General features: G+C 25.5%; 3 protein-coding genes across 7 annotated transcripts; 1 reads left to right on the plus strand and 2 right to left on the minus strand.

Annotated features, from left to right (window-relative positions):
• Positions 1 to 4755: 4755 nt before the first annotated feature.
• Positions 4756 to 15321, minus strand: LOC114132168 (C2 domain-containing protein 5). Of its 5 annotated transcripts, none has more exons than XM_027997553.2 (21): positions 15131 to 15318; positions 14009 to 14219; positions 13744 to 13939; positions 13528 to 13671; positions 13241 to 13454; positions 12730 to 12858; positions 10990 to 12173; positions 9294 to 9455; positions 9047 to 9215; positions 8826 to 8970; positions 8199 to 8341; positions 7900 to 8134; positions 7642 to 7848; positions 7485 to 7583; positions 7197 to 7415; positions 7015 to 7117; positions 6233 to 6328; positions 5974 to 6077; positions 5745 to 5870; positions 5325 to 5471; positions 4756 to 5136 (listed from the first exon to the last, which is right to left on the minus strand). In XM_027997553.2, the coding sequence occupies exons 2-21, from the start codon at positions 14183 to 14185 to the stop codon at positions 5074 to 5076; spliced, it is 4062 nt and encodes a 1353-aa protein (XP_027853354.2). In that variant the 5' UTR covers positions 14186 to 14219; positions 15131 to 15318; the 3' UTR covers positions 4756 to 5073. The 5 variants fall into 5 exon arrangements, 4 of the variants coding, with proteins under 4 accessions (XP_027853354.2, XP_027853359.2, XP_027853358.2 ...); XM_027997558.2 differs by having other exon boundaries at positions 10990 to 11081; positions 15131 to 15315; XM_027997557.2 differs by having other exon boundaries at positions 10990 to 11264; positions 15131 to 15315.
• Positions 15322 to 16672: 1351 nt separating this feature from the next.
• Positions 16673 to 21603, plus strand: LOC114132179 (superoxide dismutase [Cu-Zn]). Its single transcript, XM_027997570.2, has 4 exons — positions 16673 to 17024; positions 17108 to 17204; positions 19004 to 19191; positions 21262 to 21603. Exons 1-4 carry the CDS (start codon positions 16959 to 16961, stop codon positions 21367 to 21369), a joined length of 459 nt encoding a protein of 152 aa, XP_027853371.1. The 5' UTR covers positions 16673 to 16958; the 3' UTR covers positions 21370 to 21603.
• A 1936-nt stretch (positions 21604 to 23539) lies between these two features.
• On the minus strand, positions 23540 to 24341 carry LOC114132169 (guanine nucleotide-binding protein subunit gamma-1-like). The gene has a single exon (XM_027997559.2). It carries the CDS (start codon positions 23996 to 23998, stop codon positions 23786 to 23788), a length of 213 nt encoding a protein of 70 aa, XP_027853360.1. The 5' UTR covers positions 23999 to 24341; the 3' UTR covers positions 23540 to 23785.
• Between the last annotated feature and the right edge of the window lie 1099 nt (positions 24342 to 25440).

Here is a 25440-nt window from a genome sequence, read left to right on the forward strand (position 1 = left end):
ATGATTTCTATAAAAAAAAATAACAGAACTCGAAGATATTTAATTTTCTTGGTCTAAAATTTGAAAAACCCTAAAATTTTAAACTCTGAAAGATATAAACATTAATTTATTAATTTATTATAGTGGTGTGGATTTTTTTTTTTGCTATAGATATTATAAATTTAAAAAAATAATAATTAATAATGATAAGTGATCAAATAGTTAATATATTGTATGGATTTAAACTTCAATCAACAAATATAATACAACTTATACAAAATAACTAATTGTAATAATTTTACGTCAATGTTCAATAATCATAATTTTAAAAAGCGTAGGTATTACATAACATTTATTATTCTGTTATAACTTATATTGTTTCAAAATAAATATTATTTCAATCATTTAATTAAATTAAATTAAATATGTTGTCGATTCGTTTATAATAATATTGTCTACATAAAAATACTTACAATTTAAAATAATTACTATTTTACTAATATATACCTATTAATTTGGCTTTATGATATTATTTTGTTTTCTTAACAATAATTACAAATTAATTAACACAAATATTGAAATACAGAAAAATTAATTATATCATTATAGTTGCCAAAACTAAAGATTATTTACCGAAATATTTTGTTGATTGGAAAACAGCATGGTACCAAAGTGGAAGGTAACAAATAATACTACTCATCAATTATTTGTACAAATAATACAAAGGGCCATTTATAACTTAAATAACTAGTTTATTACTGTTTACACAATTTTAAAATCTGATCTGAGCGATGAATGTATTGATTTTATAATTATGTGGGTGTGAATATGATTTTTTAGTCTTGAGATATTTTATAGCAAAAAAAATGCTTCTATCTTCAATTTTATTATGAGTTATTTCTCAGATTTGTCGTAGAAAATTGAATTTAGTTTCTACTACTGTTATCGAGTTTAAAATAAAAATACTAATCATAGAAAAATAGAATACTTACATTTTTTTGATAAATCTATTTTTTTCAATTCAAAAATAAATAATTGTAAAAAATAAACATTTGACTAAACATTTATTTGTGTATTTTCTATGCTTTATAATTTACAAAATATTTAGCTTTTTGGTGCTATTAAAGACATTTTAAATTGTCGACTTAAGTTAATTTACGCTTTGTCTTGATAAAATATGTTAAAAAACACTAAAAAATGTACGCTAGGTTGTTTCTAAATTCTTACTATCATTAAAATTCATCCAAAATACATAATACACAAAATGTGTATTCATTATGAAAGCTTAAATTTTGACGAAATTCGATAAATATATTAAAGAATTCTAACAATTTTAGTTAGTTTATTTTATTGTAATTAAAAACACATTATTCGTACAAACTTAAAACTTTTTCTATAATGTTATGCAATGAATATGTACCATCTTCAGAGCTGGATTTAGGGAGATACACAGGTCCGGCCCTTACAAGATCCAATATATATAGGTAAAAGGCCTCCCACAAAATAAGTATCTTTATTACTGATAAATGTCGTCGTACGTTGTTTATTTTTAATTTCTCTAGTTATCTGGCAAATAATATAACAATAATAATATTTTATTTGTCTATAAGCTTAACAAGTGTAGCCTTAAGTGTGTGATTAAATCAATCATTAGAATTTAGAATATTAGATTGAGATTGGTTATTTTCTACTATTTCTGCTTGATTATAAATAAGATTACTTAACAACAGTCAACTGCAGTGTCGGGTAATGCATCGTAAATCGTAATAATTCTTTTTATTTCAAAACTAGAATTGTTCCGTGTGGGCTGTATTAATTATTACACTACATTCAAAACATAGTTTTTATTAAATTTACCAGCAAAGATATTGTCCAATGTCTAAAAATAATGTTTTGTTAGTTACTATTTATGTTTTTAAAGTTTTTTTTTCTATAACAATGATTTATATAAACCGGATAGTACTATACTTCCATCAACCTTATCACTAGTAGCTACCTACAATAACACATTTTTTCTCCTAAAACTTGTGTAAAACATTGCATAGTGACAAGCGGTGGTTAGATCATATAATCTAAAGATTTGGAAGTATCTCTGGAGAACGAATTACTTCAGTTGAATAGTTTGGTTAATTTACTTCAAAAAGATTGCAGAAAAGAAGAATCGTGGTAATTATTTATGTTCAGGATACTCTAAGAAGACAATCTAAAAGTTACCTTTCCAAATATAGACATTTTTCTGTGTATGTACTAGAATACTAGATGTTAATAGTGTTAAAAATAGTGGAGAACACTTATTTTAGATTCTGAATGGAGTGATGAATGTATTGATTTTAAAATGATATATGTTTTTTTTTTTGTGTCTGTGTACAACATAACTAGTCGAAATAATGCTTCAATTTCAAACTTCGGGGGTGGTTTCCGATGGAAAAGTTGATATCCTTGGTGCATTATAGAAGTAAAACGTAAACATTTTCCAACAGTTTTCAAAAAAATCGAGAAAAACAAAAAAAAAAAATGACGGAAAAACGGGAATTTTTAGGCAAAACCAGTTTTCGACCGAATCGATTTTTTTATATGGTTGTAATTCAAAAACTAATCACTGTAAATACTTGAAATTTTCACCAAATGTTTATGTTAGTGTTATCTAATGTTAACCCCTAATGTACAGCAGAGCGGTACCCACTTGCCGACTTTTTTTTAAATGAAACTTATAAAAAATAGATTGAGAACTACTATGATCCAAGGTCGTCTATTCAACTTAATCATTTTAAGCATCGAAAATTATATGCACAGGTCCTTGGAGTTTCAAGATACCATTATACAATTTTCTATTAAGAAGTCGAGAATAGTATTTGTTATAAATAACTTATATATAATATTTTTATTTTATTTTTATATTTATACATTATAAAATAACGTTGTACCTTGAATGGACATACTAAATATTATATACCTATCAAATTTTTAATTTAAAATAATCTGAAGAGTGTATTTTAGTTTTAATAATAAATCATTCAATGGTTTTTATATACTGAAAAAAGAGTTGATTTTTAAGGTGACTTATATTTACTTTAATTTTATTAACATTTTCAGTCTGTATAAAGCACGGTCTTATATACCTTATACATAAGATCGTGGTATAAAGTAAATTAAATAATTAAAATTTATGTGATAAGAAAATAATGACGTGATAATCTTGAGTGAAAGAATTATCCATTCGTAGCATAATTTTCAAGTATAATGTTTAAAGCATATAAGTCAACTAAAAAAATTGTTGGCTGTCAGTCTTTACCTTATATGAACCCTGGGGTACCCACAACCCTAAATCCGGCGTTGACTATTTTATATTAAAACACCTATCAAGACCGAAGAAATTGAATAAAAAATAAATTACTCAGAATAATAAATTTTTCGTATGCCATGATTTATCATTGAATTCAAATTAAATTAATCCATAATAAGATAGTAGTACTCAAAAAACCTAATAATAGTATACAGCAATCAAAATTTCTCATTATTATTTATTTTATTTTAAATTTTAATAATAGAAGATTATGATCACACGGCGTCTTGAATAGGCTATTTAGCTACTTCACTATCGTGTGTATCTATGTACAAATACTAGCTGAATAACATTTCCCGACTTCACCCATATGTATTTTTTTTTTTTTTTTTGCTTTTATTGTATAATACATATTGGCGGTGAATAATTATTATTAATTAATCCACTTAAACGCAACATTTTTTAAAATCCTTTCTTATTGCATGGTTAATGTATTAGAGGAACCACTATTTCAAATTTCAAGTTTATATGTTATGTAGTTTTTGAGATACAACGATCAGCGAGTGAGTGGAACTTGATTTATATATATTTATATATATATATATATATATATATATAGAGAGAGAGAGAGAGATTTTTATTTATTCGATACCACTATATTTTCTACCAGAATAGCCCAATTATACCTATGCAAATTTGTATTGATTACTATGACTTCCTAATAATCATACAAAACTGGAAAAAATTTAAAAATATTCCATTGAAATGTAAGTCTCTGTTTTTATTTCTTGATTATTTATAAAAAAAATATTGATGATTTTATAGCAATTGTTGCATAAAAATATTCCAGTTTTTCATCTTTTTATTTGTTGATTTCTTTCAATATTATTAAGAAAAGTAATTAACTAAAATGATTTAAGTACTATTATAAAAAAATAAAAGCACCGGGATTTTTATATTTTTGTCTCTCTTAAAATAAATACTAACTATTTTACTATATTAATCAAATTTTTAATTTGTTACCCAAAACTATACTCAAAAGTTAAGCAATTTATTTTTCACTCCAAAACCTGATGATGGACACACAAATTTTAAAAAGTTAATTATATAAATCATTTTTAAAACCAATACTCATGTATAATACAATTAATGCAAGGTTGATAATCAATAATATTTAGAGTAATATACAAAATAAATTACCAACATTATTATACATAATATTATATAATATTATATATATTAATACATCTATTCAATATTTTGATATTATATTTGTTCTTAATTTTATGATATCCAATAATCTTATTCATATAAATCAAAAACATTATTTTACACTAAAAAAAAAAAATTAAATGTCAAAATATTAATTAAAATATATTTTACATTTTGAGAGAAGTATCTTATAGTTTTGACATTCTTAAAATTTTTTAGAAGAATATTTACAAAAATAAAAATGAAAAATGAAGTACATAATATCAACAAATAATAAATAATTACTATAAAAACAAGAGATTCTATCTATTATTTTAAAAATCTATAATAATTTTTTAATAATTTACTTAAATTGGCAATGCAAACATTATTAACTAAAAATAAATTTTAAGAATATTACAAATAGTTTTTTTAATTAAGTACATATTATCTCTATTAAATTATTATTGTCAACTATATAAACATAAAGTAATTATTATATTTAGTAATAATTACAATTATTTAAAACAGATCATTATGAATTGAAAATATTAATGATTCATAAAAATCTATGTACAAGTATACAACCATAATCTAATAAATAATAACTAATCTAATAACTAATCTTCATTAAAGTATGATACTTCAACAACATCACCTCCAACATTTAAAAGACATTGCCCCTAAAAATTAAATGTGTTAAGTATTAATTATTTATTTTTTCTTGAATAATTAGTAATGATCAATATCTATAATATTGAGTTATAGAAAAGTTATAGTTATGTAAAAACTCAAGTATCAAGTATTCTTCTTTTTTAGCCAATGTGGAGATAATTAAATTGATATTTTAAAGTAGTATTATACAACTTACTTGATTTTTATGAGGATTATTAAGCAAAATACATTCATTCATAAAGTAAGCAACCATTGCATTTCCGCCAAGTGCAGTTACATGTGCACGTACTATTGCCATTACTTCGGCAACAAAACAATGAACAAAGCCACTTAGACCCCCACTCTAAATTGTAAATAAATTAGAAACAACAAATTAAATTACTTAATTATGTATCTATCATGGCAAAATAGATAGGTATGATCATATCGGTACGTGTTCTCCTCTGATCCAGCGCACCATGCCTACTTCTGTTCTTGTGAACAAATTTCAATAATCCAGTAATATGAACGACCAATGAGATGCGAAGAACTAAGTAATAGATGGGGTCCGGTGAAGGGAATGCGTATTAGTAAATATGTGATCATACCTATCTATTTTGTCATGGTATCTATTTACCTCTCTAATGCATGTGCTTTCACGTATGAAAAAAAAATTTAAATTTCCTAAATATCGTTCGATCTTGGCACCAGGTATATAAGTCATGGGTGTAATGTCCACACCATATCTATCTTTTGGAGCAGCCTGTAATTATATTACATATATATTATTAAAAATAAATGTATAAAACTAATCAAAAAGTAAACATATTAGTGTATTAAATATATTTTAGGAAATTTTAACTTACATGTGTAGACAGTCTATTTGGACGAGGTGCTCGTTCAAATTTTCTTACTTTTTTTTCCCCGTGACTTAATGAAACATCTTCCTCTAATTTAAATATAAGTTCTTCTATATAAAACAATTGATAAAATTAAAGTTTAATCTTATAAATAATATTGTATATGTACATATATGATAAAGTAAATACATTGATTAAGCTAATAAAAAAAAAGTATAACAATAATTAACTGTTTAATGACTGGTCTAATTAATTATAAACATACCAGTTTTTAGCTCAAAATCTTTTAAAGGTAATTGTCTTCTTTTTAAAATTTGTTTGGCAGTTGTTTTGTCAGATTCGCCAAGACCTAATGCCATACCTAAAATCAATATTCAACAAATATTTAATTAATAAAAATTGTTTAATTTGTCTGACGGCACAATTTTTCATCTCATAACCTCAATTTTTTTTTATATAATACCCAAATACCAAAAGTATTTAAAGAAACCAACCTTTTCAATTTGTGGATTACATTCAAAATTTATATTTATACTGAGGACTGCACAAACTGGTTCATTTTGATAAGATATACAATAGATATATTACTATATATAATTATATTATAGTATAATAATATTAATTATACTTATCAAATTTATGGCTAAAATATTCTATAATCTAATATATTTATTTATATTAAAATTAAAAATTGTAAGATATTTTATTTTTATTTATACCTATAGAAATGTCTAATTTTATAAAATAGTCACGAGACAGTTGGAATACTTCTGCAGCCTGTATCTGGACAGTGGGCTGCAGTTTGGGCATGCCTGATTTAACCAAACTAGGACACAATGCTTTTGGTTAGGAAAAAGAAGAATAAAATATCTGAAAAATTGAAATCAGAACTACTACTTACAACTTAAATTTATGATACGAGTAACAATAGATGGAATTTATATTAATCAAGACAGATTATAAATAAATTAACACCAGGAAGCTACCTAAAACTTTAATAGCGATAGATAATATTTGCTAGTCAATGAAAAAATAAAGACAACTAACCAACAATTGATATTTGCAATTCATCAGGTTCAGGAATATCAATCTTAAATGATAGTTTTCCCAGTCCACATGGTGTCATCCTTCTCAGTTTGAAAAATAGTCCCTAAAAATTATAAATATACAATATATTATATTATAATACAAATATTTTTCTATTGCTTTGTATAGCAAGTATGACTTACTTGAAGCATTCGTTGAAGTTGTTTGTCAAAGTTACCATTAGTGTAATGTGCTTTAGATCTCCAAACTTGAGTAAACATTTGGAGATTACATACAGGTTCCATAGGGAAAACTTCTGAACCAGTTCCAGGAAGAACATCAGTATTGGACAGCAAAAATGAACCTGGAGGAGTTGGCTCTAACAATTGAGATACTACATCTAAATCCTCTGCATCATCCATCTAAAAATAAAATTGAGTAGACTTATTATTTGATATCTTAAAAAAAAATATGGTTAAGATAATTTATACTTCTAAAATACACGTGTCTCTATTTCCATAACTTAAGTTTATATCAGGTAAAGTAGTTTTTCCGGTACTGTTAGAAGACATATTTTCAGATTCATCTTCCTATGAATAAAATAATAATAATAACATTTTATTGTATAATAGTATACACTAATATTACTTTTTGATTAAGATGATAGTGTTGTCTATTATTAACCACAGCATCGTTTAATAACTTTTGAGCTCGTAATACTTGTTGTTGATCTGGGTGAGCCCAAGATTTACCAGCTTTTACTAATGGTAATGGCGGTTCAGGCAAACAAGTAATATACATAGCAGTACCAGTAGCATGCAAAGAAACCACTCGTTCACCAAGACATACTTGAATCTAAACAAATAAAGAATTATTAACCAATCAAAATAATTACAATTTATTTACTTTGAGTCCAAAAATGGCATTCATTCCTTTCACTCGTAACTTATTCAATAACTGACTATGTAGTTCATACTCGAGAAATGGTAAACCATCTGATATTTCTTTAGCATTCATCTCTCCTTTTAGTTCACGTTTATTACGACAAACAAACGTTTGCAATAGAGTTCCAGTACCTCGAATAGTAAGTCTTTCCATAGGTTCCAATGAAGATAAAAGTATATGTGGTACTTTATATCGTCTATATATACAAAACTAGTTAAACAGAAAAAGATTCAAAAAAAATCTTAGTTTAAATTTCTTACTTGCACGTTGAACAATACTTCATATTCATGGAAAATGGCACACTATGCTCATTATATGGTATGTGACACATAGAACATGGTAAAGAATCTAATTTTTCATGGCTATTACTTGAAGAGTGTTTATGAGTTCTGCTGTTACACGACTAAAAACAAATGATTCTAATAAATTAATTAAATAATTGTAACAATATAAAATCATGAAATTCTTGAGAGGACGATACACCCGCATATATTGTCTCTGTCCTACATACACATTATTATAAAGTAATATGGTATAAGTATATGTATTATTATTATTTAATATAATAAATACAATATTTTCAGTTAATAATATATCGATCTTCTATAATGCTAAAAGTAAATAAAATTACTTTAATAGCTATATTAAACAATAATTATCACTGGGCAATATATGTAGACTGATAGACCGTTTCCGCTCAGAATCGTTTTTCATATTCAATGACTTAGGTATCATTAAATTCAAATTAAACATAAAACATAACTATAAAAATGACCCACTCGACACCTAATAAACAGCAAAGCGGTACTCACTTACCTACTTTCTTTATTTTAATAATAGACTTTAATTTAGTAGTTATGTTCAAAAGTAAACATTTATGAACTCACATATGTACTTGAGATTGAAGGTTCTGGTATATCTGCAAGAGGTACATTAGGATAAATTCCAGAAAAATATCCACCTGGATTTACTGATGGCATAAGGTTTACAACTGCAGCTGTTCCCATTGCACTCAATACACAAACATCATCACTATAAAAAAATCATAAAAATATATTATAATTAATATTTATGTACAATCTTACATAGTATATACTATATAATATACCATATTGAAGTATGTTCTGAATAACCCAAAATTACATTACAAGACAGAGCTCTTGCATGGGATCTCATTTCAAGTCTTAATTCACTCCACCAAGAGTCTCTACTTTCTGGTTCTTCCATGTTGGACATGCGTTCAAGTAGTTTAACTGATTTAGCATTTACCATACCACCTAAATATTTTTTTTGTTAAATTAATTTATATTTATACGACATAATTGTAAAGATTTAATTTAAAACAATTCATTTACCTAAATGAACAACAAAACCAGGAGGATATTTGGTCATTGTGAGAAATGGATATTCCATTCCATCCAAAGTATCTTTGCTTAAAATTGAGCGATGAAACATTGTGTGTCCATGTGATCGATGTGAACTAACTGTTGAACTTCCACTTCCTGCCAAACTGTTACCTTAAATGTATTCAATTATTGTTAATATAAGTAATACACAATAAATATATACTATGTTGTAAATAATGTAATTATATGTGCTTCACAATTTTAAAAAGTATGACAGTTTGATATTCATATATAAAATTATAATTGTTCTGGTTATACTAATACTATATTAATGAAATATACAATAATTCTGTGTTATTCTTTAAATTGTAATATATATATATAAAATAAAATCATTTAGTATGATTAAATTTTTAACAATATTTTGTAAATAATACTATACTATAAGATCATTTAATTTTATACTTTTAATTCTAAAATCTAAATGATAGTGTGGATACCTCTACTATAGATTTTTTTCAATGTAATTGTAATAATGTTTATGTGTGTAGACAGATTTCTTCTAGTAAAAAAAGTTTTAAATATTATAACTATGGAAGATAATGTAAAAAATTATGTTAATAGTATGTTTTATTTTATGCATGCATGTTGCAACCCTCCACCCCCACAAACTAAATAAAATCCTTGCCACCATACCTATTGTAGCATATTTATTTGTTTAATATTAGCTAAGATTTTGTGAAGTTACGAATGTACATTTCACCATGATAAAGAGCAAAGAACAGACTGCAAACCATATTATAGAATAAAAATCGGGATATGGTAATATACTAATTTACTTTTACAAATCCCTTATACAAACAATACATTTCTTAAGAAAAAAATTATTTTTTTAGAATATACTTAATACATTATTAAATAATTAACCAAATCGTGTTTAGAGAAGTAGCATTTATGTAAATATTTTATTTTATACTTTGTATAAAAAATGGTTATTGGTCATGATAATCAACTTTAAAGATTAACAAATACTTAATTTTAAACATATTGAAATCAGATGATAATCTTACTGAATGGTACAGAAAAATGGGTTAAAAATAGTAACTTGAAAATATATTCTAGGAAAAACATTTTTTAATATACCACTGATGAATAGTGCAAAATGTAGAAGTGTGTACACAACATATTATTGTTCTTACCTGAAAACTAAAAATGTACTCGTGACTGAAAAAAATTATTTTATATAATATTTATTATATTTTAATTTATTAGTAAGTACCTACTACATCTGAATAATAAAATTATAAAAAGTTGAGAATTTTATTTGGAATTAAATTAAAAAAGAATAAAATATAAACTGAAAATTTCACACATACTAAAGTTATCAAATGTCATCTTTATCTCAAGATAGAAAAAATAAATAAAAATATATTAATGACAAACAAATAAAATATTATAATAGGTAAAAAAATATATTAATATTCCATTGTTTTAAAAAACGAATAGAATATATATCATAGTAAATTAATAACTATAAATCTAGTTTAACACTTAACATCTTAAATATAATGACTTTAAAAAAATTCCGAAAATCATAAACTTTTGTTAATAAAGTAAAATAACTATCTATTAACACAATTGTATTCATGACTATAAGTTATAAGTTATAACATATCTAGGAAATATACATATACACATAAATTACCTTTCGGTGCAGTATTGATTTCTGAGTCTGATGACCTTCGATGCATTGGAAGGTGTGTGACTTTGCTAGGTGACTCGGCTGTTTCAATGTTCCTGTCATCACAGTTAAAAGCATGCGAAGAACACTCGGATGCAGTTATATTATCAGAGAAAACAGGACAAACATTTTCTTCGAGTTTTATTAAGCTGGGTTCTTTGTTAATTATACATTCTACATCAGAATTAGAAACCAATGGCAAAGGCGGCGTGTTGTGTAAAATTGTACTCTGTGAATTACTAAAACTACTAGAGTTATAAGGTGACACGCTTCTGGATGCACATACATTTGTTAAACGATTACTTAGTACACTCGGTTTAATGTTGCTTAAATGGACAATTTTAGAAATCGGAGGCGTATTGGGTCTGTCTGTACATACTATTCTTGATAATGGAGGAGTATTTGGCTTTTGAAATAAAGATTCTGAATTTGTGCTCACAATATCAATTGAATCTGAACCAATGGAGTCTGAAGAGTCTGAGTAATAAGTAGGGTTATCAGATATACAAGGAGATGAATCTCGTACATTAAGTTTTGATACTTCAAACCCGATAGCCATTTCTGATTCTGCTGTAGAATCAGAAATCGAATTTAATGAACTTGAAGAAGGTAAAATTAAATCAGGTACTGATTTTTCACCCCGATCGTTAGGGTGAAACAAATATTCTAAAGACAATTTAGAACAATTTGTATCGATACTAGGTTGTCTGGTTAATTGACTACGTGAATTGTAAGGTTGAGTTTCTTCAGATTCTGAAGGTAAGTCAAATGATGAATTAAAATCCAAAGTAGCTTGTGCTAAGAATGCTAAAGCAGAATTACAAGTATTATAATGCCTATCATGATCTGATGATGAACTAGCAGATTCTACTGAAGTAGAGTATATTTGTTTTTTTTTGTTTTTTTGTTGAGAATTTTGGAAAGTAATAGCTTTTAAAAATCTATTTTGTCTTTTAAATGTTGATGTACGCATATCTTCTTGATCAAATAAGCTTTTCATACTAGACAATTCAGCAAAATCCACAGTGTTTGATTTTAGAATTTGAGGAGACATTTTACGGATAGAATAGGTTTTTTTGTTTTTGTTATTAAATGAACTAGTATGGTTAGTATTATCAGATTGTACAAATGAGTTATGAAAATCCAAACTTCAAACAAATAAAAACAAAAATGCAAATAGTTAATATTTTTTTGAAAATATTTACTTACAATTACCTAATACTTATTTAGTATTATACTATATTTCTTTCAGCTACATAAATGTATGAAAAAAATATATACATTGATATTTTAACCAGTCACGAGGTGACAAAATCTCAAATTCTGGTGACAATTTTGTAAACAAAACTGCCTACCAGCTACCCAGACTCAATATATTATTTTTAACTAACATTTGTAATAAGGTAGGCTCAACCACATCGATTAAACACTGATTCTAAATAAATACTTATGTTTTAACATATTCTTAAATTAATCATTCAGTTAAAAGGTAACTGTTTTCGATTTATCGAGGATCAGTAACATATCAATATAGATATAAAAAAATATATAAATATAAAAGTACTCAAGATTTGTATATCTATTATTTTTTAAAATCAAATATAAAATAATAAACATAATTAGATATGAATATCGTAATATTTGAAGAAAATATTTAAGTTATTTATTAATTATTTAATAATAATTTAAAAACAATTTACTTACTCGTCAATTGTTGGTTGTAAATTTAAATTTACTGATGGTAATGTCAAATGTCTTACTAATGTAACTGCAGTTCCAATACCACGAACAACAATTCCAGATTCTCCTTCTAAATCGAAATATTGATTATAGCTAAAAAAATATATATATATGTATTAAATTATTTTGAAAATTGTATAAGACATTTATTATGTTTACACAAATTTACATAATAAACATGACGTATTAAAAGTGAATAACTTATTTTAATAAAGTAGAACAAAGTTAGGGTTTATTTTTAATTGTCTTTATCATTTGAAAAGCAATACATTATCTTTGTGCTGTAGATAATAAAACTCTATTGCATTAGGTAACAATTTGAGGTAGTTTCATTTTGTGCAAATTAAAAAAGGGTAAAAAAAAATACCCACAAAATTCAGCCTTAGAGTTAAAAACTAATATTTTATTTTTAATAAGGCTGACATTTTAGAATATTTATTGTATTTTTAACATGGTACTAGATAAAATAACTAACCCAATTACAGCATTTGCTCCAAGCTCTAAAACCTTTAAACCTATACGTCTCTGGACTTCATTAGAAAGCTTTAAAAATATGGTTTGTCGTGCTTCATTAGTAGCACGAGGTGTACGAATTTTATCAAGCCACTGATATTCAGGATCATCTTCAACTACTAACTCTTCAACAAATCCATGCACCCATTCTGTATGTGCTGTTATTCCTGCTCCAGCTATTAAATAATAAAAATTAATTTAAAATTAATACCATAAATATATTAATATTATTCACCAATATGTACTTACAATAAAAAAATTGAATTCCACATGAAGATTGACGAAATCTATTAAAGTCTGAAAATAGTTCTACTTTTATAATGATATGTACTTCGCCTCGAATACCATGCATTGTATCAAAAACAGGAAACCATCCAGATACCACAGATCCTCCTAAAACAACACAGTATGTTAAGGAAAAATGTTTTATGCACTATAAGTATCAAGAATATGTATAATTTATACCTGTAGTCTGACTCTGGTTTGAAATTAAAGTATCAGATAAAATTTGTTGACCTGATAATTGAACAACTGTCGGCTGGGGCAAAAGTAATGGATTTAAATTAAAGTATACTTTTCCAATTGCATCATTAGCTGAATAAGTATCATGATCCATAATTCTAATTTGGAGAGGTTCATCCTGAAGTTCTATATCATCTAACTAATATCAAAAATAGATTCATGTTAATATATTTTTTGAACAAAGAATTTATAATTACATACAACTTACTTCAAATTTATACCAGTCAGAATTCCATTGAGGATTTAATGACTTCCTACAAACATCAGTCTTGTATGTTGTACTTCCAAGTTTTACTTCAACATAAGCATCAGTAGTATCACTTGACCGATCCATGACTGGCAAATTTCGGCCAGCCAATACACGTACTTTTACTTTTCCTGGCATCTTCTTAATACTAGTAATAGCTTATAGCATATCACTAATGGACAAATACATTATACATAATACACAAAATATGTTTTATAAATTAAATTAAATGTTACCTAACATTCACAACACTTATTGGCTATTAGACAAATTTAAATTAAAAAAGATTTATTGAATTTTAATGATTTTAGTTATTAAATGTGAAGAATCATTAACATCAAGATTTTAAATTACAAACGTAAAAAATATGTTTACCTATCCGCACTAGAAAAAAAACTGTTAATTTCTTTAGGCACTTATAACATAGATGTACATACTTAAAAATTAAGGTATATAATATCTTACAAAAGCTTATGTCTACTAGGATATATTTTATGGGACCTCTTTAACATATATATATTTTGAACTGATGTTATGAATTATAAGAATGTGATAGTAAATTTCAGATAAGATACTAATAAAACCACCTACAATGGATAACACATAATGATTAAAGTTGTATAAAATAGAATACAGTGTCTTAATAGGTTTATTGTCATCAATGCCGGCAGAAGGCATATGCGACCTGTACAACCGCACAGGGCGGCAAATACATTTTTTTGGTATTTTAGGGATGGCATTGTTTATAAATAAAAATTATAAATTATATAAGGGTGGCGTATTATAAGTAATTGGTACAGGGCAGCAAAAAACATAGCGCTGGCACTAATTGTCATTGATATATTTATTAATATTAATGACTAAAATGTTTGATAAAATTAGATTTCTAAACAAGGAGATATGTTGCAGGGTATATTTTAATCACCTAACATGGCCAGTCTCCCAGTCGATAGATTTATAAAGTAACCTAGGAATCGTTATTTGTTGCTGTCAAAACATAACTTTTACAGTAGTCAGAAAATGTTATTTCTAAAATCAAATAGCAGTAAATTACTCATAAAATGTAAATCAAATAATCATTACCTTCTATAAGTTATTAATGACACGCTTTACAATTGAGGTCAACTCTAGATGTAAATTAAGTGTTGAAATTAACATATAAGTAAATTAGATTATACCATAAACAATTTAAAAATATCAACATTTAAAACGACGTATAAAATAAAAATCATAATAGGGATAAATCGAACATTAATAAATTAATTGAACATTTTGAACCGGTTTAAACTTCAAAAAACAAACTGATAAAAGATAACAGAATAAACAGCTGTTCCTTAACATTTTTTAACATCTTTTATTCAACTAGACACCGGTCCAGTCCGGTACACCGTACACGGACTTCTATACTAAACATTACTATATACCTACCTATATAAAAAAAAAACTATAACTTTATAACTGTTACTTGTTAGTTGTTACTTCATACTTGTAACTTGTTAGTAGTTAGTTTGTTAGATAGTAAAGAAGCGCGCGCACTGGCATAGTATAACATACTACGTAGGTACTTTCAATCACAATTCACTAATTCAATTAATCCACAGAATTACAGAATATATAAATATAAAATAAAATAGATGACACTTGTCAGTTTCTAGCTTTTTACCTCTTGTTTATATTGTTAATACTAAATATATTTTAGTATTTAATATAATGTTGTGATTCTAAGCATAAAGTATAAATTAAGATAATAAATTATTGTTCTTGAGCTTTGGTTTCTAGTCTATTTTATTATTAAATATTAATATTATTTATGACTTAGTTCACACTTAGTGAATATAGCTTCTATTATAGTAGAGATCTGCAATTCATGTTTTTAGTTTAAGATACTATCGTAATACTTAAACCATGGTCTGTTTATTGTAAAATTTATTTAAAAAATAAAATACTTCATTTATATATATAATATATATATATATATATTATACTTACATTATAATATGTACTTATGAAGTAAGTACCTACATACCTACCTAATACTAAATATTTACATTAAGAGTTGTTTTCAATTAATAAGAACTAAAAAGTTTGAAGTATCAAGTCAATAATGGTTGCTAAAAACTGAATCAATCCATTCGATTACCACCGTTTTCAAAGAGTTCAATATAAACAATTTTGAATTTTCTAGGTTTGAGCTTGCGGGTCGTGCAAATTCGTGACCATAAATCCATAAGTATTCAGTATGTGATTAGTTGATACTTTGACTACTAATTGTACATAAAAGTTAGTCTTAGTTCATGGTTAAAAGTATCAATCTACGTAGCATCAATAACTACAAAACAAAAATAATTTAAAGTTTTATTTTAATATTTAAAATTAGTGAAACATTATTTTTATAAACTACATTTTCCCATACTTATTACAATGTACTATTTTAATCGTTAAATCGTAATTCATATACAAATACGATCTAAAACTTAAGAGACCAAGAAGTAAGAAGTAAGCATTTTAAGAACGCGCGAATTTTAAAACATTCTAATTATATTGTCGCAATGTCGTTATGAACTTCATAGGTATGAAGTTACGACATATAAAACATCACTCATAAAATAAAGATATTAGATAGGTACAACCGGGAGAATACATATTTCAGTACCTAATTGATTTTAGTTTATGTTGTCTTGATATTTTCATTTTTCAATTCTTCCATAGTTACATTAATAATTATCGTGTTATTCTGTTTCCGTGTTTCAAGTCTCATAATTACATACTCGAGGTCACGTACTTAGTTACGTCGCATGATCTTATGTAATTAATCATTATTCATTAGATCATTATTACTTATTAATACGAACGTTTTAACCTGAGAGTTAAGGAATATTTTGGAACGTGTTTAAAAAATAATTTTTTCAAAATGGTAAAGGCAGTTTGTGTTTTAAATGGTGAAAATGTCAAGGGTACCATTTTTTTTTCACAAACTGTAAGTACACAACCATAAAAATATTATACCTAGGTCCCTATAACAGTTGTTTACGTTATTTATTAATTTATTTTTATTTTTAGGATGAGAAATCTCCTGTAGAAATAACTGGTGAAGTAACTGGACTATCTAAGGGCCGCCATGGATTTCATATACACGAATTTGGCGATAACACTAATGGTAAATTAAATAATATATTAACTATTCAAAAATTGACCAAAATTTCTAAATATTAATCTTTTAATTTAGCTTGTTATGTGTTTAATTATTTACTTATTGTTAATTTAAATGGGCTAAAAATCCAATACATGTTATACAAATGACATGTGTTATAATCATAAAGCAAAACTAAGAAATAGTAGATTTAAAGAACAAGTAAAAATTATAAATTACCAATAATATCTAGTAGAAGAATTACCAAAAGACTCAATAGAGTTAAAATAAAATAAATCAATTTGGGAATCATTAGCTAATAAGTGCATCTATTTAAAGAAGCATTTATGGTATAGTTCAGTGCAAATTATTTTTTTAATGTATAAGTAGACTTAATTTGTCGTTAAGCCTAAAAATATATACAATAAATTAAGCAATTCTGGACAGTCTATCTAACCATTGGACATTGACCAATCTAAATAAGAATTTTAATAATTTTAATATTAATCATACACGTTTTTTCGAAAATCAAGACTGCTCATATTTAGTGAGTCTAATAATGGCTTATATTGTGAATGTGATTGACGTGAAATACTACATTTGTAGAACATAAAACAAAGGAAACAATTCTAAATAGCTTCGTGGAATTGTATATGAACATTATCAGAAGATGAACTGGACTATAGAATTATATTCAAGAGTGGAGTATACTAGTAAGAAGTATAAAGTTTTTAAGGTAATTCAGTTTGAAAAATCATTACATGACGTCCTGATAATAAATCTAAGATTGGATGATGATTTTTTTTAAATAAATAATACCTGTTAAAAGATAAATTTGTATCATACATAACACCTAGAATCATGATTTTTTACTACACAATAAAGTAGAATTAAATTTTAATAACAGTTAAGGAGAATTGAAACACGTGACCTAAAAAAAGATATATTTTAGCACTTTTTAATGTTTAACAATAAATGGTTTTGCTTACACCAAATTGATAAGGTATTTAAGTTATCTTGTAAGTGAATCTAATATTCTAATATCACCATATTGTTACTGACAAGATGTTTTTAGACCAAAGTTATGCTAAAGAAGTGGGGGCAAAGAAAGCAAAGTCTTAAGACATAGATATTTTTATGGGTATTAAGTTAATTGATTTTATGTTTTTTTGTTGTTTATTTATTTGTAAGAAACCATTTATTTAACTCGTTGATCGTTACATTATTAAGTATGCAAATCAATCGAGATTCTAATGTTCGAGTTTTTACAGTCTAAAAGTTTTCTGCCAAATTTAAATAAGAAAATAAGGAATGTTATTAAATATGACATAAAAAAATTGGGAATTACCAATGATATAAATTATAAAATAATTAAAAGTTTTATTTCTTTTATCTTAGAAATATCTATTCAACAAAACTTTGAAGTCTTCAAATAGTTATTATTGGTTTCTGATTTGTCATGTACCTACTCATTTGTGTTATTTTTTTTTCTAATTTATAATATAGAAAATACTATACAGTAGTGACACTTCCATATAAAAAAGTTTCGTGGGTAACAAAAACAAATTGTATTTAAAGGAATTCGTTAAATAGAATTAATACATGATAAACAATGAAGACCATGCTTCTCTAAAGTAATTAGTTACATGGAAGTTTCAAAGCATTATGATTATATTATGTTAACCTATGAGTATAATTATCGACCTATACCCATTAATAAATAATACATTTATGTATTTAAATAATTCTTATTTTACCCGTAATATATAAACATAATCAATTCTTAATTTAATTAATAATTGATATAATATTATGTTGTTTTTTAGGTTGTATGAGCTCGGGTCCACATTTTAATCCTTTTGGAAAAACCCATGGAGCTCCTGATGATGATGTGAGACATGTTGGAGATTTAGGTAATATAGAAGCTCCTGGTTCATCTGTGACAAAAGTAAATTTCAATGACCCAATCATATCGCTTACAGGACCTCTTAACATCATAGGTCGTACTTTAGTAGTAAGTATTTTTTTTAAATATATAATTTAAAATTATATAATAAGCATTAGTTATTAATTCCAATAATAATAATTCATTGGAATTAGGAAATAAAAACATTTGTATACCTAATTGTTTTAAAATTATAATATTTTAGTATTTTATGATTGTTTGATTATAACTAATTTCTTTATTTAAAATAATTATATTATATAATATTTATTATGCACACTTATTAATTTTAATGTATATGACAATTATAACTCCTCTGTGGTCATATGATATTCAAATCTGGGGCCAAACTAAGCTCTCTAACATAAAGTCAATCCAAACCTTCCAATTCATATAAACAAACCACTGGAACTCCATAACCAACAATTATCTACAAATACTAACAGTTAATAAAGTAGCAATCCATCATTACAAAAAATGTTATTTCAAATTATACTCAAACCTAAAGCTACTAGTCTCTTGTATGTCATCAATCACCATTCCTAGAAACCCACTAAAAAAACTTAAAAGAAAATGGCCTAGAGATGTCCTTATATAGTGTCGGCCTAGCCCAGGCAGCTAGAAGGCGATCGCCTCCGAGGCCGCGACCTGTATTTCTCAAGAAATAAATGAAATTATTTACCAAAATTTACCTACTATACATATATAGCCCAGTGGTATGTGTTTGGATCCATTAAATAATTTTATAATAATAATACAATATACATTTTATTTACATAATGATGATAAAATCATAATATCTTAGTCCGTGGTAGTATTAAATTATGTGATAATTTTGAAATCTATGATTAAAAAAAAAAAGATAACCCGATGAAAATTGTCAAGATGAACCCAGAAGTGTTGGTTCATTTGAAAAATTCAAACTAAATTCTTTTAATGTTTTGGATACCATACTTAATAGTATTGAAAAGAGATTTTTTTCAAATGAAAATTTACTCAGAGATTGTAACTGGTTAGATCCAAAATCATTTTCCAACATTCAGTCAGTGAAACATAATGATGCATTAAACTCTATTTGTGAATTGGCAGGAGTAGACTGATAAGTAATATGATTGAAGCTAAAACAATTTGCTTCTCATTTCAAAAATTCCCTTCCAAGTTTATCTTGTAGTGAATTACAAAAATGATTCAAATTATCAAACTGAATCATCTAATGATACTGAGGATAAAGATGATGTAACAATCAAACCGCATTGTAGTATATGCAGAAATTGTATTTATTGTGCTTTTGTAATAATTTGAGAATTATTTTTTTAATCAAATCTGTTTTGTAATCTATTCATAGTTTACAAATTTATATTAATTTTACCATCTACACAAGTTTCGTGCAAGAGAGTTTTTTCAAAATTAAAGATTTTATAACAAAATTAAGATCAACCATTAAACCAGAAAATTTGGGCCAGTTAATGATGATGGCTATAGAAAAAGATATAGAAATTGACCGAGAAAAATTGATTGACAATGTTGCTCACTCATCAAATTTATTAAAAGATCACTAATATAAACTGTACCATACTAACAACCTTGTTTTGTTCAATTATATAGTTGTACATATTAAATTTTATGGTTACATATTGTATAAATATAGATATCTTTAATCTCTAAAATTTTTTTACTTAAATGAAAGCTGTCAATAAAAACTATTTTTTTGAGATATGATATTTTTGAGAGGCCCTTTAAATAATTTGCCTCCTGGGCCCTTTAGATCCCAGGCCGACACTGATAATATATATGTGTATGAAAAAAAAACAGTCTTTCCCTGAACCAATCTTAATTAGAAGGTACTGTTGCAATACCTTTCTCAAGTCATTCATGCTTACTTTATATTATATTCATGCCATTTAGTATTTACTCGTGTTTTATATAGATTGTAAATTAAGTTTTAAAAAAAATGTATATATATATAATATATATATATATTTGCACACTTAACTAGTTATCATTAAATTATTTAAATTTAACTGTTTTAGCTATGACCATTACTATTACATGAAAAAATATAATATGTAATATTAATATTGTATTTAATTCACTCAAACTAATGAATTTTATTTATTATAAAAAATATTATTTTTTTAGGTACATGCTGACCAAGACGATTTAGGTAAAGGAGGTCATGAGTTAAGCGCTACAACAGGAAATGCTGGAGCCAGAATTGCTTGTGGAGTTATTGGAATCACCAAATAAATAATATTTATTTAGTATAAATTGTATTTGATATTAAATGGATTTGTAGACATATTATAGGAAACAGATATTTATGTATTTTTGTCAATAAAATACATAAATAAAAACAAATCAGTACACATTTTCATTTATTATTATTAATCATAAGTAGGTAATTTGTTTTATTTTTTTACTGAATTAGCTTCTAAAATAGAATCAAAAATGTGTTACTAATAAATATATTTGGTGTGGTTATTTGGCATTATTATGTTTTTAGTATTGAAATTTTGATTATAAATAAATCCTTATTACAAAAATATAAAGAAAGATTTATTTGTTTTGTTTTTATTTTAATAAAAATTTTAAGTATTTAAGAGTGGATTTAGTATCAAACAGTTACCTAGTATAGCAATTTTGGGTCAATATTTTCTTAAAAATTAAAATTAATCTTAATTGCATGGCTTCAAACTTTAGGAATAACCTTTAATCTAGGTAAGTGGTCATGTACCTATAGCAGATTTCAAACTTTGATGTTAAACACTTATTATTCCTGTACATATTAATTGTGTCACAAACTTATGTTTCAAATTTTCATAGTTTTAAAACACTACTGGGTGCTAATTCATCTAATTCTTGAGTGTGAATCGATTGTTTGGAACCCTCACACTACTTATGATTCTTATATAATAGAATGAGTTCAATTAAGATTTTTGCTACTTGCAGATTTTTTATTGAGTGTTCCAAATCTACCTAGCAACTATGGACCAATTGCAGATCTCCTTAACCTTAACTCACTAGCAGACAACAGAAGAACATTAGAACTTAAATTCATTTATGGCTTATTAAGTGGTAGTATTACTTCTTACCTTTTATCTCTATTGAACTTTAAAGTTCTTATAGTATCTCCTTCAAAGACACAAGATCACATAGAATGTGAGATCCATTCTTAATTCCAATCCGCACCATCAACTATATCTATTCAATGAACCATAGTCTTAACTCAAATGTCAATGCAAACCCACTTTTTGTTTTTCTTTAAAATATTTTTAATTATCATTCTGTATTATTTTATACTGTAAATGTTATACTACTTTTGAATTACCTATATATTAAAATACATATAGTAGTTTATACAAAATTCAATTAATACAATAATATCAATACTAGTTAAAATAAAAAAAAATAATAATTATAGAGAAAATACTATGCTATAGTTGTGTTTTTTTAATCTAAAAGTTTATTTTATTTTGTCAATATTTCTATTTAGTAATTAATATTTACCATTATTCAACACAAATTAATATTATTTTTATTTGCTCAAACATAAAATCATTAAAACTTAATTATAAGCTGTAGTTACTGAGATTTATATATACATACTTAATATACAGATATAGAACACAGAAATTATGTATATAATTGGTATAATTATGTTTATTTCTTTTTTAAAGCTGATAAAAACTTCTTACATTCATAGTTAAGACAAAAAAATGTGACTCTTAACAATTTAAATTGAATTGAATTGATAAATAGAACAAAATTTGAAGACAGGCACAAATGTTCACAGAAAAAAAGCAAAACAAATTAAATAGGTAGTATTTTATTTTTTACTAATTTAGTTTTATACTTCCATTATTATATATTGTAAATAATTGGGTCAACTTGGAGAGCTAAATTATTTGATTGAATTGTTGCAATAGATATGTTATAAAATAAATACATCAATTATTATTTACTAAATACAGTATTGGTATTAGCATTTAATTTTCTCAAAGAACACAGACATAGTTTAGAAACCTAAACAATTATTGTTTAGTATCAGTAAATGTTTTTTTATATTTTAAGGCAAATTATTTTAAAAATTACTTAAAAAATACATTTTACTCATGGATAAGTTTATAGGCAAAAAAGTTTACCTCCAATCAGTAGTTTTATAAATCTATCTGAGATATTTAATTGTTGTATCTAGATTCTAGGTACATTTCATGATTTTCTCTTAAATTAATTTAACACAAGAAGTTTATTTCTTAATTTATTTTTAGGGAATCTAGTTGGTATACTTGATTTACTACTAGTAATTTTTCAATATATAAATATAAATGAATGAATCATATCAATTTTGTGTTCTATTTTAGTATTTTACTTCTAACACTTGTGACTAAACACAAATGCAATAAACACATAAAAAGTATTAATTGTCGTACAAACACTTTATTACTTTAAAAAAATGAATCAGATAATACATATTAAATAAGACAATAAATGTTCACTGGTACATAACTAAGCAAACAAAAATTTGTATATGAGAAATTAAAATAATTATAATTGATCAATACTCGTTAATACAATAGATACAGTAAAAAATTGTTTATTTATGTTTCTTTTGAACTTTCAATATTAACTGTAAGTAGTTTTAACTTTAAAATAATATATAAGTTTAAATAACGGCACAACTACTTTTCTCTCTGAATGGATTAGCTTTCTGTGATGAAAAACCAACCATTAGACAATCTTCCATTTCTCGTTCCCTGATATACTTTATAATGTCTTGTATAGCTTGTGAAACAGGTATACGTTTCACAGCTGCTTCTCGACGAAGCTGTTCCGTAATCTGCCGCTGCTGTTGCAGATTGGAAATCATCATGTCCATGACTGCAGTATCGGATAGGCCTATTTTCGATGGGTGTGGTCACACTTACAAACAGAAATACAAGTCCAATGTAAGGACTTGAAGTGACTTGAAGTGGGCGGATATTTGTTAATATATTAATTAACAAATATGTTTTGAATAATAATTGTGTAAACTGTAAACAAGATTAAGCTGCACTTTATTATTTAAATTACAATTGAGATAAAATAGTTAACACTTCACTTTAACAGTTAGTAATTGCTAAAGATTAGTCAGTACTCAGTATTGGTAATCGCATTGAAAAGTTGTGAGTTGGTATAGACGTATAGTTAAACAGGGTTCAACCTTAGAGTATACTGTATATACAATATTATACTGATAGTGTTTGTCGATTAAAAAATGTTATCACCGAAATAGCAAGTTTATCACTATATAAATATTTTTGTCATGGAGCAATAAAAGCGGCGACCGAGGTGCATTCTTTTCTTGGTGAACGAACTATAATATCCATAGATAATCTTTATTATCTATGATAATATCATATTTATAATGTAAAAGTATAGACCACGGCACGGTCTTAGAATATCAAGATTAAATTATTAAACGAATATTTTATTTAATATAATATAATATTATATATGGTTATACGTTAATACGTTATACTCGTTATAGATACCTATTTCAAAAAACGGTTACACAATTACCTATTGGTAAATTGTAAAATTTTAAAAAAGTGTTATGTATTTAGTCGGTACGGGGCTTTTTTTTACCATATTTTAATTTTGAGGATTTATTTTCCTAGATTCATTACCCGGCTTCGTCCGTGTATATATTTTTTTGTTTTTTTATTGTATTATATAAATATTGGTTTAGGTGCAATGCGTGAGATTATTTTTAAATTGCACGGTTATAGTATTCGCAGAACTACTATTCCAAATTTCTAGTTCATACAAATTACAATTATACGATATATATTTATCATTTATGTAGGTAGTTTTTAACTTTTTAAGATGTAGCGATCAGTGAATGAGTGGTATTTGACTATCAGTTTTATAATATTTACGAGTATAGATTATGAGTTATGACAAAAATAACGCAATTGAATAATAACGAGAAAGCAATATATTATTTTTATTTTTAGGTTTCATTTTATTTTATCTCAACTGAACATATTTGCAACATTGGAACAATTTTAATAATTTTTTTTTATTTTTGGGACAATAATTTTGAGATTTACTTAATTGGACAAATCGTACTTGTATATGTAATTAATTCAAAATTTTAATTGGAAATATATGCTGTTTGAAAATTATGGCTGTAACAATAATCATTTTTAATTATTTGTTAGATTATTAGGATAATCGTTCAAATATTTTGATAACTAAATAACAATAAAATTATTTCAATTATATTCATATAATATAATAACTATTGTAGGTAGTATCAAAATTAGGAAAATCGTT

This window comes from Aphis gossypii, chromosome 1 (assembly GCF_020184175.1).
Source record: "Aphis gossypii isolate Hap1 chromosome 1, ASM2018417v2, whole genome shotgun sequence".
In the NCBI taxonomy this organism is placed as follows: domain Eukaryota; kingdom Metazoa; phylum Arthropoda; class Insecta; order Hemiptera; family Aphididae; genus Aphis; species Aphis gossypii.